General features: G+C 36.0%; 1 protein-coding gene across 3 annotated transcripts in view; it reads right to left on the bottom strand.

Moving 5' to 3' along the window:
- Nucleotides 1-13,682, bottom strand: part of LOC143203985 (glutathione S-transferase) — a 44,962-nt gene that overhangs the window by 26,117 nt on the left and 5,163 nt on the right. The window contains exon 2 of one of the 3 annotated variants that reach the window (XM_076416378.1): nucleotides 11,164-11,195. Coding sequence is in view for 2 of the 3 variants with exons in the window: in XM_076416375.1 (XP_076272490.1) it covers nucleotides 7,827-8,066 (240 nt within the window). In the remaining variant the exon portion in view is untranslated. Of the gene's footprint in view, nucleotides 1-1,784; nucleotides 1,944-7,826; nucleotides 8,082-11,163; nucleotides 11,196-13,682 lie in introns of those variants that run through there. The other 2 variants (XM_076416375.1, XM_076416376.1) reach the window with 2 other exon arrangements.

The following is a 13,682-nucleotide window of genomic DNA, read 5'->3' as shown; positions in this document are numbered from 1 at the left end:
ATTCTGAAATAAAAGAAATACAAACAAGACAAGGTAACGCCCTAGGGCCTATCCTTTTTCTGATTTATACTAATGACATACAAATACTCGATGGAACTCGATAGCTAAATTTGCACTGCTAGCAGTAGGTAAATACCAAGAAGTATCCATAAAGAGACTACAGGCAGCTAGCCCACAGACTAAACCAAACAATGGAGAAAACAAATGAAACGACCTCAAATCTGTTCCTATTAATTTTACCAACAAAAAACTAAATAACCCACTAGTCTTGAAACTGAATGGTGCTATAGTGGCAAAGGTAGAAAAAAGGGAAAGAAGAAGTCAAAAAGAAATTAGCCGAACTTAAAACAAAATATAAACGGCTATAATGACTCACTGATAAAAATCCAAAATACCAATTCACAATAAGGTATTGATCTATGATCAGGCGTTCAAACCAATATGGCTATAAGGTATAGAGCTGTGGGGCTGTACCCGAGATAGCAATATAACGTATGTCCTCGGCCTAACATAGAGATGGCACTACCATATGTTTTTTAGTTAGCCCTAACCCTCAAAAGATGTGTGTATAAATCTGACAGCTGTCGGTAAATTATAGCATTTTGAGTGAAGCAACTTTTGTTATTGTGGAAAAAATAGATAAAAAAAATTTTGCGTGTTGATAAAATATTGCTTTTTGAAGGGAAAATATACAGTTGAAGCAAAAACTTGCCTTGATACAGAGTTTCCGGACACTGCCCCAGAAAAATTAATCATCAAGGATTAGTATGCTAAGTTGCGAGCACCGAAGACGGTGAACGCAATGGAAGCCCAAAAGAGGTGAAAAAAAGATATCAACTGAACGTGTACAACATATCATTCACGAATATTTGGGTATGAGAAAGCTCTGTGCAAACTGGGTGCCGCGCGAGCTCACTTTTGACCAAAAACAACGACGAGTTGATGATTCGGAGCAGTGTTTGAAGACGATCAAGCGTAATAAACCCGAGCTTGTGCGTCGATATGTAATAATGGATGAAACATGGCTCCATCATTTCACTCCGAAGTCTACTCGACAGTCACCCAAGTGAACTGCACACGATAAACCCGTTCCAAAGCAAAGTGGGAAAACGCAACAGTTGGCTTGCAAGGTTATGGCGTCTGTATTTTGGGATGCGTATGGATAATTTTCATTGACCACCTTGCAAAAAAGGAAGGGCTATCAACAGCAACTATTACATAGCGTTATTGGACCGTTTGAAGGACGAAATCACCGAAAAACGGCCGCATTTCAAGAAAAAGATCGCTCTGCCTCGCTAAGAAAATTCACCGTGTCAAAAATCCATGAATTGGGCTTCGAATTGCTTTCTCACCCACCGCATTCTCCAGATCTGGCTCTCAGCGACTATTTCTTGTTCTAAGATCTCAAAAGAATGCTCGCTGGGAAGAAATTTCCGTCGAATGAAGAGGTGATCGCCGAAATCGAGACCTATTTTGAAGCAAAGGACAAATCGTACTACAAAAATGGTATCGAAAAGTTAGAGGTTCGCTATAATCAGTGAATCACCCTGGAAGGGAATTATCTTGAATAAAAAAAAAACTAATTTTGCCAAAAAACGTGTTTTACTATGGTAGGCCGGTGACTTTTCAATTGACCGTTTGTCGCTGGATAGACTATAGTGTGTAAATTGTAATAATAATTAATGATTGGTCTAGAAGACCAGTTTTCATAATAAATAAATGCAATAGATCAGTTGCAATCATTGCACGATTATAAATTTACAACACAACTCTCAAATACTCACACAATAATCGTAAGTTGATTGAATAATGTAGACAAAAATGCCAATCACCAATATATGTAGGTAAATAGACATTTTCCTTTATTTCAGCACGACTTTTAAGACGAAAACAAATAATTAACACATGCAAATAACATAAAAGTTTCCCGAACATAAAACAAATGGTGCCGAATAGCGAGAAAAATGGAGTATGTTATCACCAAATCAGCGATAAAATAACTTTTTTCGTAGATATTTTGAATTTTATTCGAAATGTTTCTGGCGTATTGGAATATGAATAGATTCGACGGTAAAAAAAAACGCAAATCGAGTGGACGGCCACATGCGGACGCACTAATTTAAAGAAAACATTTTTATCGGATGTGAAGGGCATTGTTTCCTTTTAATTCCCGGCGGCCATCGCAAAACCTGAAATATGACAATGGGAGGGAGGAAAACATTTTTCCAATATATATGAGCCGAAAGGGAGAAACTATATCGATTAATCTCGCCGAAAAATATGAATATAATGGATATTGAAAGTATAGGGTGGGCAATATTGTAGTTTATTTTTTAAGTATCAATTATTTCAATATTTTCGATGGCAAATTTCCACAGAAAAAGATAATTAGTTTTAATTTTGAAGGACTTGAATTGATTGAATAATGAAAAACTATTTCCAAAGGACAGCAGCTTAAGCAGCTAGTAATAAATTTTGCTGATCCCACCATATGTGTAACAAGACCTTATGGTTATGAATATTCCTACGCGAGCGATTGCTTCGAGCTCTACATGGATTGAACTCCTACACTAATCAATGACTGTTTGCGCTTCAGATGATTGTAAAACCTCCATATATCACCACCAGTCCAAAATCCCACAAAAAACTCTTCTTTTTTGCCCGGCAAGCAAAGAAAAAGCGATGTTGAAACGATTCATAATAGCATTTTCAGTCAGTTCGTGTGGTGCCTATTTTCCCTCAATTTCCATAACTGTCTGAAAGTTGTTTCTTCAAGATAGGAACAGTCGCTTTTCTATTTTCAACGATATAAAATAGTAATGTTGACGTCGATGACAAAGAACAGCCCGGAGGACCAAAAATGATTTAAGACAACGAATTGCGAGACTTACTGAGCAAAAACCCAACTCAAACACTCAAAGAACTTTGAAACAGTTTATCTATTAAAACATCATACAACGTACAACTTGAAGATTCAACTCTTTACAGCCGTTTAAAGATTCAAAATGAGTGAAAATGGCTACGACATGAATTAACTAAGAATTTCGTTTCTAGCCATGCAAAAGAAGAGTTTTCTAGGGCTAATGCAACTAGTAATGAAAATGTGACATAATGCAGCAATATTGAGCTCAAAAAGAAACAGATTATTCCAGGAGAGACATCCACATTGACACTAAAACGAAATATTTCAGGATCATAAAGATTTCTTGTACTTGATGACTTGATCTTACCAGAAATAAAGGCAAAAGTAGTAGAAAGCAGTAAAACATATCTTGATTAAAACATATTGTTCCAATGTAAGCACACATTATTTAAGATAATGTGAAATAAAATGTGAAAAATAATAATTAGCAATAAACGACAATTCCAAAAATAGTAATAGAAGCAAATTTTCAAACTAAAGACTACAATAATAGACAAAAAATGTATACACACAGGAATAGTTAAATTATAAATAAAGCCCCAACAAGTGAATTCAACAGATGTACTCCACAAGTGTTTCTCATTTCTTCTTCTTCGTTTAAGATTTTTGATAAATAATCGTAAAATTCATCATTGAAAATGCATCGTAATTTAATCTGATATTAAAACACTATTTAGAACGTCTTATTAAAAGAAAATTCTCGCTACATCTCCTTATTTACATAAAAGTATCCGTTGTATACCCATCGCCGAGTCACTCGATCTGTATTAAATAACCTGTCGAGAGAAATCCGCTTTATTTGCCATACTTAATACCCCGAGATTAAAATATATTGATCGATCTCCACGAAACCTCGATACACACTGGAAATAAAGGAAAGGCGTGTTATATTAGAGAAATATCGCGGAATAACGCAACGTTCAAACCGCAAGGATGATATAAAAATACGTATAGGTATATATACCCTCCTCCATCTGATCCAAAGGCACTCAACTAATCTACCGGATTACATATCGAACAAATCGAAGGCGAAATAAAATGTTATGATATCGCAATTGTCGGTTTTGGTTTTATTATTGAAATTATTTAAAAGTGAATGACATAACAATGCCAACGACAAAAGGCGGCCTGGAAGGCCAAAAAAAGTCGAAGACAATAAATTAGGAAACTTATCGGAACTTAGGGCTTGATGATTCGATTATTTCCGGGCGTTGAAAAATCGAAAATGAGTGCAATATCGTTTCAATTTCACGGTTTCATTACTTGCCAGGCAAGAGTCTTCTGGGAAATATGTGAGTAGCGATAAAAACTTGATGTATTGCAGCATTGCTGAACGTAAAAAGCAACGGGTTACTCCAGGAGAGACATCCACATCGATACTAAAGCGGAATATTCGTGTCCATTAAGGATTTCCTGTACTTGGTGAGATAAGCAAGGCGTATTATGTTATCAATATCGTTCTTTCGATATAGTATCGCCATGTTACCAGAAAAATGAGGAAAAGTTATAGAAAACGATGGAAAATATTTTGATTAATTTATATTGTATCAATATTTCTTATTAAATGACTTGTTAATGTCAAAAACTTATGTGTTCAACTATTGTATAACAAGTTTTCATTTCTATAACCTGGAATTCAAATATCGACAAAAAATGTGAAAAACAGTAATAAACAATAAACGACAATTCCAAAAATAACAATAGATGCAAATTTTCAAAGTAAAGTCTACAATAATAGACAAAAAATATATACAAACACGAATAGTCAAACTATAAATAAAACCCAACAAGTAAATTCAACAGATGTACTCCACAAGTGTTTCTCATTTCTTCTTCTTGGTTTATATGTTTGATATATAATCGGAAAACTCGTATTTAGAGCATCCTATTGAAAGAAAATTCCCGTGAAATCTCCTTATTTACACGAACGTATTCGGTTTATACCCATTACCGAGCCAGTGGATCTGTATTAAATAACCTGTCGAGAGAAATCCGCTTTATTTGCCATACTTAATACCCCGAGATTAAAATATATTGATCGATCTCCCCGAAACCTCGATATACACTGGATATAAGGGAAGGGCGCGTATTACTAGGGAAATATCGCGGAATAACGCAACGGTCGAACCGGAAGGATGACATAAAACTACGTATACGCATATATAGAGCTTGATCCTCGTCCATCTGATCCAAAAGCACTCAACTGATATACCAGATTACATATCGAAACAATCGAAAGCTAAATAAAATAATTACGATACTATCGACGCCCATCAGATATTTTTAGAAGCGTATGGCAATGCTGCTCCATCAAATCTCAATTGTTGGTCTTGATTTCAATGATTTAGAAGTGATAAATTTTAGCGAATGACAAAGAACGGCCTGGAAGACCAAAAAAGGTCTAAAGCAATGAATTGCAAGACTAATTGGACGAAAATCCAGCTAAAATCCTCAAAGAACTTCCAGACAGCTTAGAGTATATAACAAGTGAAAGAGGCTACTACATGAATTGACCGAAAACTGTATTTTGAGCCACTTCAGTATAAAAACGAGTTTCTGGGGCGTATGTGACCTGCGACGTAAAGTTGATCTACTACAACAATCCTAAGCGCAAAAACCAATGAGTTACTCCAGGAGAGACATCCACATCGTTACTAAAGCGAAATATTCGTGACCATAAAGGATTTCCTGTACTTGGGAAAATTATCAAAGCATATTATGTTATCAACATGGTTCTTTCGATACGGTGTTGCCATGTTACCAGAAAAATGAGGAAAAGTTGTAGAAAACGATGGAAAATCTTTTGATTAATTTATATTGTATCAATTTTTCTTATTAAATTACTTTTTAATGTCAAAAACTTATGTGTTCAACTATTGTGTAACAAGTGTTCATTTCTATAACCTGGAATTCAAATATTGACAAAAAATTTGGAAAAAAGTAATTAGCGATAAACGACAATTCCAATAATAATAGATGCAAATTTTCAAACTAAAGTCTGCAATAATAGACAAAAAATATATACACACACGAATAGTTAAACTATAAATAAAGCCCCAACAAGTGAACTCAACAGATATACTCCACAAGTGTTTCTCATTTCTTCTTCTTCGTTTATATGTTTGATAAATAATCGGAAAACTCGTATTTAGAGCGTCTTACTGAAAGAAAATTCCCGTCAAATCTTCTTATTTACATAAAAGTATCCATTGTATACTCATTGTCGAGCCAGTGGATCTGTATTAAATAACCTGTCGAGAGAAATCCGCTTTATTTGCCATACTTAATACCCCGAGATTAAAATATATTGATCGATCTCCACGAAACCTCGATATACACTGGATATAAGGGAAGGGCGCGTTTTACTAGGGAAATATCGCGGAATAACGCAACGCTCGAACCGGAAGGATGACATAAAACTAAGTATAGGCATATATAGAGCTTGATCCTCGTCCATCTGATCCAAAAGCACTCAACTGATATACCAGATTACATATGGAAAGAATCGAAAGCCAAATAAAATGATTACGATACTATCGACGCCCAGCAGATACTTTTAGAAGTGTATGGCAATGCTGCTCCATCAAATCTCAATTGTTGGTCTTGATTTCAATGATTTAAAAGTGATAAATTTTAGCTAATGACAAAGAGCGGCCTGGAAGACCAAAAAAGGTCGAAAGCAATGAATTGCAAGACTAATTGGACGAAAATCCAGTTAAAATCCTCAAAAAGACCAGACCTCCAGACAGCTTAGAGTATATAACAAGTGAAAGAGGCTACTACATGAATTGACTGCAAACTATCTTTTGAACCACTTCAATATAAAAAAGAGTTTCTGGGGCGTATGTGACTTGCGACGAAAAGTTGATCTACTACAACATTCCTAAGCGCAAAAAGCAATGGGTTACTCCAGGAGAGACATCCACATCAATACTAAAGCGGAATATTCGTGACCATAAAGGATTTCCTGTACTTGGTAAAATTATCAAAGCATATTATGTTATCAACGTGGTTCTTTCAATACAATGTCGCCATGTTACCGGAAAAATGTGGAAAAGTTGTAGAAAACGATGGAAAATATTTTGATTAATATATGTTGTATCAATTTTTCTCACTAAATAATTTTTTAATGTCAAAAACTTATTAGAATACCTGTAAATATATAATATTTAAGATACCCTTAAATAATTCGACTGTTCAAATCAAAAGAGTTCATTTCTACGACCTGGAATTCAAATATCGACAAAAAATATGGAAAACAGTAATTAGCGATAAACGACAATTCCAATAATAATAGATGCAAATTTTCAAACTAAAGTCTACAATAATAGACAAAACATATATACACACACGAATAGTTAAACTATAAATAAAGCCCCAACAAGTGAACTCAACAGATATACTCCACAAGTGTTTCTCATTTCTTCTTCTTCGTTTATATGTTTGATAAATAATCGGAAAACTCGTATTTAGAGCGTCTTACTGAAAGAAAATTCCCGTCAAATCTTCTTATTTACATAAAAGTATCCATTGTATACTCATTGCCGAGCCAGTGGATCTGTATTAAATAACCTGTCGAGAGAAATCCGCTTTATTTGCCATACTTAATACCCCGAGATTAAAATATATTGATCGATCTCCACGAAACCTCAATATACACTGGATATAAGGGAAGGGCGCGTTTTACTAGGGAAATATCGCGGAATAACGCAACGCTCGAACCGGAAGGATGACATAAAACTAAGAATAGGCATATATAGAGCTTGACCCTCGTCCATCCCGTCCGGACGCACTCGACCGATCCGCCAGATCAGCCACCGTGCGAGCCCGAAGTCCCGACTCGCGAATGCGAAATAAAATATTTACGATACAATTTACAATGGGGGACCCTCTCTCTACTCACCCGATAGAACCAACCGGGACGCCAATCGGAACACACTGATCCAGTGGCCTCGGGCCTCGGCGTGTGCGCAGTGTCGGTCCGCTCGCAGCCCACCAGCACTCTGGAAATCGCCAGATCGGACTGTTCGGTCGGGTTCCGGCCGGGCTTCGCTCCCCCGTCCGACTCTGAATATTTATCGTCGGGACAATTTCCCAAACTTCGCGCGCAACACGATTTCCATTGCGATCGTTCGGCCGCCATCTTCCATAATCCGCGTCGATATGGGGGGAGGAGGACGGTGTATACGGTGGATGGCGAAAGTGTCCCTCTGTTCGTGTTCGTAGTTTTACCATAAAACTAGCGGAGACAACATAATTGTTCTTTTGGACGGAATAATTTAGTTCGACAAGTAAACAGATATTTGTTTATAATAAACAAATGTTTAACGACATACACAAAAATCTTGGGACCCTATCGCAACGCCACCTGTGGTGAAACTAAACCATCATCGAACCCACGTAAACATTCAAATAAAATTCATCAAAATCGGTCCAACTATTTAGAGGGAGTTCAATTACATACACGCTGACAGAACAATTACACACACGCTGATTGGTGGTGGTAAAATTAGAAACAGCATGTTAAACAAAAAGCAAAACAGATTAATAGCATCAAATCTGTCCATGTTAATTTTGCGTTGCGGCGAAATGACAAAAAACCTAATTATATCACTTGACGGATGCCCGATTTCTCAAGCAGAATCAGTTAAATACCTCGGAATACATCTGAATGGTAAACTAAATTAAAAACATCATATTAAACAAAAAGCAGAGCAGATTAGACTCAAAATCAGACAACTGTAGTGGTTAGTCGGAAAGCCAATTTGGACCTATGGAGTTACACTAAGAGATCAAATCAACTAATAATCCAACGCACCCAAAACAAAGTTCTTATTAATTACCAATGCTTATCGCTACGTAACCAACGAATAACTGTGCGATGACGTCGAAATCAAATGGATATACGAAGTAATCCAAGATTTCGCCTAAAAACATGAAATAAAGTGGCTAAATCACAACAACGTGGAAGCAATATGGCTACTGGACAACACGCAGGATATCATAAGATTGAAGCGAACCAAACCACACGAAAGTGTTTAGTGTATACTGTATTCTTAACTTTGGCTTTTGGATTTTTTTAATTATTATTTTTTATTTTTATTTTTGTATTTTTTTATTTTATTTGTACTTGCCTTGCTTGTGTAAACAGAACAATAGTAATAAATTAATTTGTAAATTAAGATTGTACTAAGTATATCTAATGCAAGATGTAATTATACAAAAAAATAATGTATATTGTAACTTTTTTTCAAAATTTGTGAACCAAATACGGGAATGCGATTAATATCTAAGATATCCTAAAACAGATCGACTTTTAGAGTCAAAAGAGACCATTTTTAAGACATGGAATTCAAATGTCGACGGAATGATGTGAATAACAATAAACGATAGTTATATGTTCTTATAATAAACAAAAGTGTAAGAGATACACAAAAACCCTGGAACCCTATCGCAGCGCCACCTACCGGACCTGGTGGTAAATCTAAACCATTATCGAACCCACGTGAACATTCACATAAAAATTAATCAAAATCAGAATAACTTTTTAAGAGTAGTTCAATTACATACACTCAGACAGTAGAATTATCATCTATATGTAAAGATAATTCTTAAATTTTTGTGATTTTATGTGGATTTATGTTAAGAACAGTTTGTAATCACAATTAGACCCGGTAGGTAACTGCGATAAGGTTCCAGAAATTATTTTAAATATATTAGATTTAAACTGGCGTTTATATCTGTCAGAATGTCATTTTCATGGTAACCTCCGTAATAATGACGGGCTATATGTAGAATAAATTGAATGTTGTATTATATTAAAAGTAAAACGTGCTGTCTTCGACCGATCAAGCAAACCTGAACTTAAATCCCATATAACATTAATACACTCATCCGATCTCGCAGATATTTGCAGACAACCCTACGATATAGTGTATATAACATTATATAATACGAGGGTCACTATTTATATTTCGGGAATTGGCAACAGTGTTGTCATGTGAGTCAATGAACATTTTCGTACGATGATTTTTTACGATTTTCGACGTAGATTATCATAACAAGAGTGTATCAATCAACTTAATTTCACTTTTGATGATGAAGCTCCATCAAAAACTACCGTGTAGCGCTGTTTAGTGAATTCAATCGTGGTCGTAGTTCGCTGTCCGACGAGTTTCGTGAAGGTCGTCCAAAATCGGCTGTTGTGCCAGAAAACATCGATGCTGTGTGCGAAATGATTAAGAAAAGATCGTCATGTCACCTATTGTGAGATTGAGGCATCCCTAAGCATTAGTTCCACCAGCATATATGCGATATTACATGAACATTTCTCAAAAAAAGGCTCGTGTCAATTGGTACAAAGAAATGCTTAAGAAATTCTATTGCGATGCTTCAAAAGACGTTTATAAAATCGTGACAGGTGATGAATCATGGATATATTCGTATGAGCCCAAAAGTAAGCAGCAGCCGACTGTATGGGTGATCCAAGATGAACCAAATCCAACAAAAGTTGTTCCCACACGAAGCACTTCAAAGAAAATGGTGGCCTGTTTCTTCGGGAAAACTGGACATATTGCAACAGTGCCTCTAGAGGATCGTTGAACAGTAAATTCTGATTGGTACACAACCATTTGTTTGCCAGCAGCCTTCGGTGATATTAGGAAAACAAACAAGAGACGCCGAATTGTTCTTCATCATGACAATGCAACCTCTCAAACAAGAGACTATTTGAGCACTTAAAACATCGAATTGATAGGTCATCCGCCGTACAGCCCTGATTTGGCACCCAATGACTTCTTTTTGTTCAAATTCGTGAAGAATAAACTGTGTGGTCAACGATTTTCATCGCCCGAAGAAGCTATTGAAGCGTTAAAAAATCATGTTTTGAAGAACCTTATTCGGAATGGAATAAATGCTTTGAAAATTGGTTTAGGCATATGCAAAAGTATATCGATCATCCTGGCGAGTACTTTGAAAAACAATAAAAATATATTCGCAGCTTTTGTTTTTCAAAGTACTATTTGTTTTTTCCTATTCCCGAAATATAAATAGTGACCCTCGTATATGTTAAATTACAGTAATATATTGAATAATAAACATAATATTGGCAACATATTTTGAAACATGTAGGGCTAATTTTAAACCTAAGACGTAAAATAAAAATTATATTTAATAAAACAATTTAACATATTAAGTAAATAAAAGCAGAGATCAAAATAAATAATATAACAGCTACTTACACGATATATGACAAAAGTTCCAACGGACAGTTCTGAAAATGAAATGAAAACGTATTTGAGCGACCAATTTTCAATGACAAGGGTGAAATTAAAAATATATACAAAAGATCGAATCGGCGATTATCACGACAGATACTTCTAATGTCAGTTAACATGGAAATATAACGGTACTGGCAGCTAAAATTACGAATAATTAATTATACTGTTGGATCATAGTACTGATAAATAAATGTACCGACAAGTACTGATAATAGATGGTACTGATAATATTATAGTAATAGTAGTAATAGTTAATAACAATGACGCACGATCATAACAAACAATAACTGATAGCAAAGTTTAACTATGTTCGCAGAGACTACTCTATGACTATGGCAGGATGAAGTATGATATATGCAGACGGTACGAAGGGAAAGTAACACGCGACGTACCTGATTTTACCCTAACACTAACAATAACGGACATGCAATGAGATCAAGGGAAGCAGACACACGATATCCTGCCACTAAGGTTAGCAATGCTCGCTAGGGTAAAGCCAAAATCTCAAATAAATAAATAAATAAGCAATACTATTGCTATTGGGCACTCACTTCTCCAGCTCCAGCTATAATGAATGTGCAATGCGCACAAAGGAAAAAGCCCTTTCGGTGGTGTTTATATGTGCTACAAATTAATAATAGATCATAACTACACATCCATACATTACTTTGGCGTCACTTTCTGACTGAAATGATAGTAAATAGAATATAATACATAGAGATTTAATAAATAATAAATGGAAATTAAAAAGAGAAAATTGGAATACTCTGTGAACAAATTCGCCATTTCATGAAACTCAGGTTGGGCAGCACTAACGCAGTAAAATCAACTGAATAAGCACTACAACATACTATTAATGACAATTTTCTTATCCATCATTATGGATAAGACTTGGGCATACCATCATCTCTAGTTCCTAAATTACTCCTGTGTTGGTAAAACAACACACTCATATCATTACTTAACATCTTCGTCATCATCATCAATAACAGGTCAATTGAAAAGTTCCCTACTTACCATAGTAAAACACATTTTTTTGGCAAATTATTTCTATTTATTGAACATAATTCCCTTCAAGGGTGATACACTGATTATAGCGCCCCTCCAACTTTTCGATACCATTTTTGTAGTACGATTTATCGTTTCCTTCAAAATAGGCCTCAGTTTCGGCGATCACCTCATTCGACGAAAATTTCTTCCCAGCGAGCATTCTTTTGAGATCTGAGGACAGGAAATAGTCGCTGGGGACCAGATATGGAGAATACGGTGGATGAGGAAGCAATTCGAAGCCCAATCCATGGATTTTTGCCATCATTTTCACTAACGTGACACGGTGCATTGTCTTGGTTAAGGAACACTTTCTTTTTCTTCAAATGCGGCTGTTTTCGCCGATTTCGTCCTTCAAACTGTCCAATAACGCTATGTAATAGTCGCTGTTGATGATCTTTCCTTTTTTAAGGTAGCCAATGAAAATTACCTCCAATTACCTCCATTAATTCCATGCGCACCCTAAAATACTGGCGTCTGTATACCTTGCTATGTCTTGTGTACCTTGCCAGCCGACTGTTGCGTTTTCCCAGGCTTTGGAGCGGGTTCATCATGTGCAGTCCACTCGGATGACTGTAGATTGAACTTCGGAGTGAAATGATGGAGGAATGTTTCATCCATTGTCACATATCGAAGCAAGAACTCGGGTTTATTACGCTTGAACATTGCTTCACACACTTCAAACACTGCTCTGAATCATCAACTCGTCGTTGTTTTTGGTCAAAAGTGAGCTCGCGCGGCACCCACTTTGCACAGAGATTTCTCATATCCAAATATTGGTGAATGATTGATATCTCTATAGTTCAGTGCGTTAATATTTTTAGAGTGTCTGCTATTTCATTCAATTTCAATTTACGGTCATTCAAAATCATTTTGTGGATTTTTTAAATGTTTTCGTCGGTAACAACCCCTTTTGGGCGTCCGTTGCGTGTACAATTTGCCTGTCATTTGAAAGACCACAAGCTTACAGAAATCAAACTGAAGCAATGTCCCAACACGATTTTGTAGTGCGAACTATATAACTACTGTACCAGTGAATATACCAGCCTACCAGTAGTGAATATCAGATCAGCCAAGCAGTTTGAACCATCATAGAGAACGTCATGTCTGTTTTTTAAAACTTTTCGCACAATTTCATCCACTGCTATGGTGAAAAGTGGTGGACAGATGGCATCTCCTTGGCAAACACCGGCTCGGGCCTCAAATTTTAAAAGTTTAACAACTTTTAGAGGAACATGTTCAGCTTCCAAAGCTACCCAAAGTGAGGGCTAATGTATACAGTCGAAAGCAGATCGATATGAATAAAAACTACGAGCGCACGCTTTCTACATCTAATAAGTTGGTCCACTAGATGGCATAGCTCAAAAATCTTACGCAACCACCATTGGATCTAAATCCGGCACCGTTAAAAAAACATTCCTAATATCTTATAC

Source organism: Rhynchophorus ferrugineus, unplaced genomic scaffold, assembly GCF_030347505.1.
Source record: "Rhynchophorus ferrugineus isolate W39M unplaced genomic scaffold, kcgeb_rfMv2 rfM10, whole genome shotgun sequence".
Classification (NCBI taxonomy): Eukaryota; Metazoa; Arthropoda; class Insecta; order Coleoptera; family Curculionidae; genus Rhynchophorus; species Rhynchophorus ferrugineus.
The sequence above is the reverse complement of the archived record's forward strand: the minus strand, read 5'-3'. Positions and strand labels throughout refer to the sequence as shown.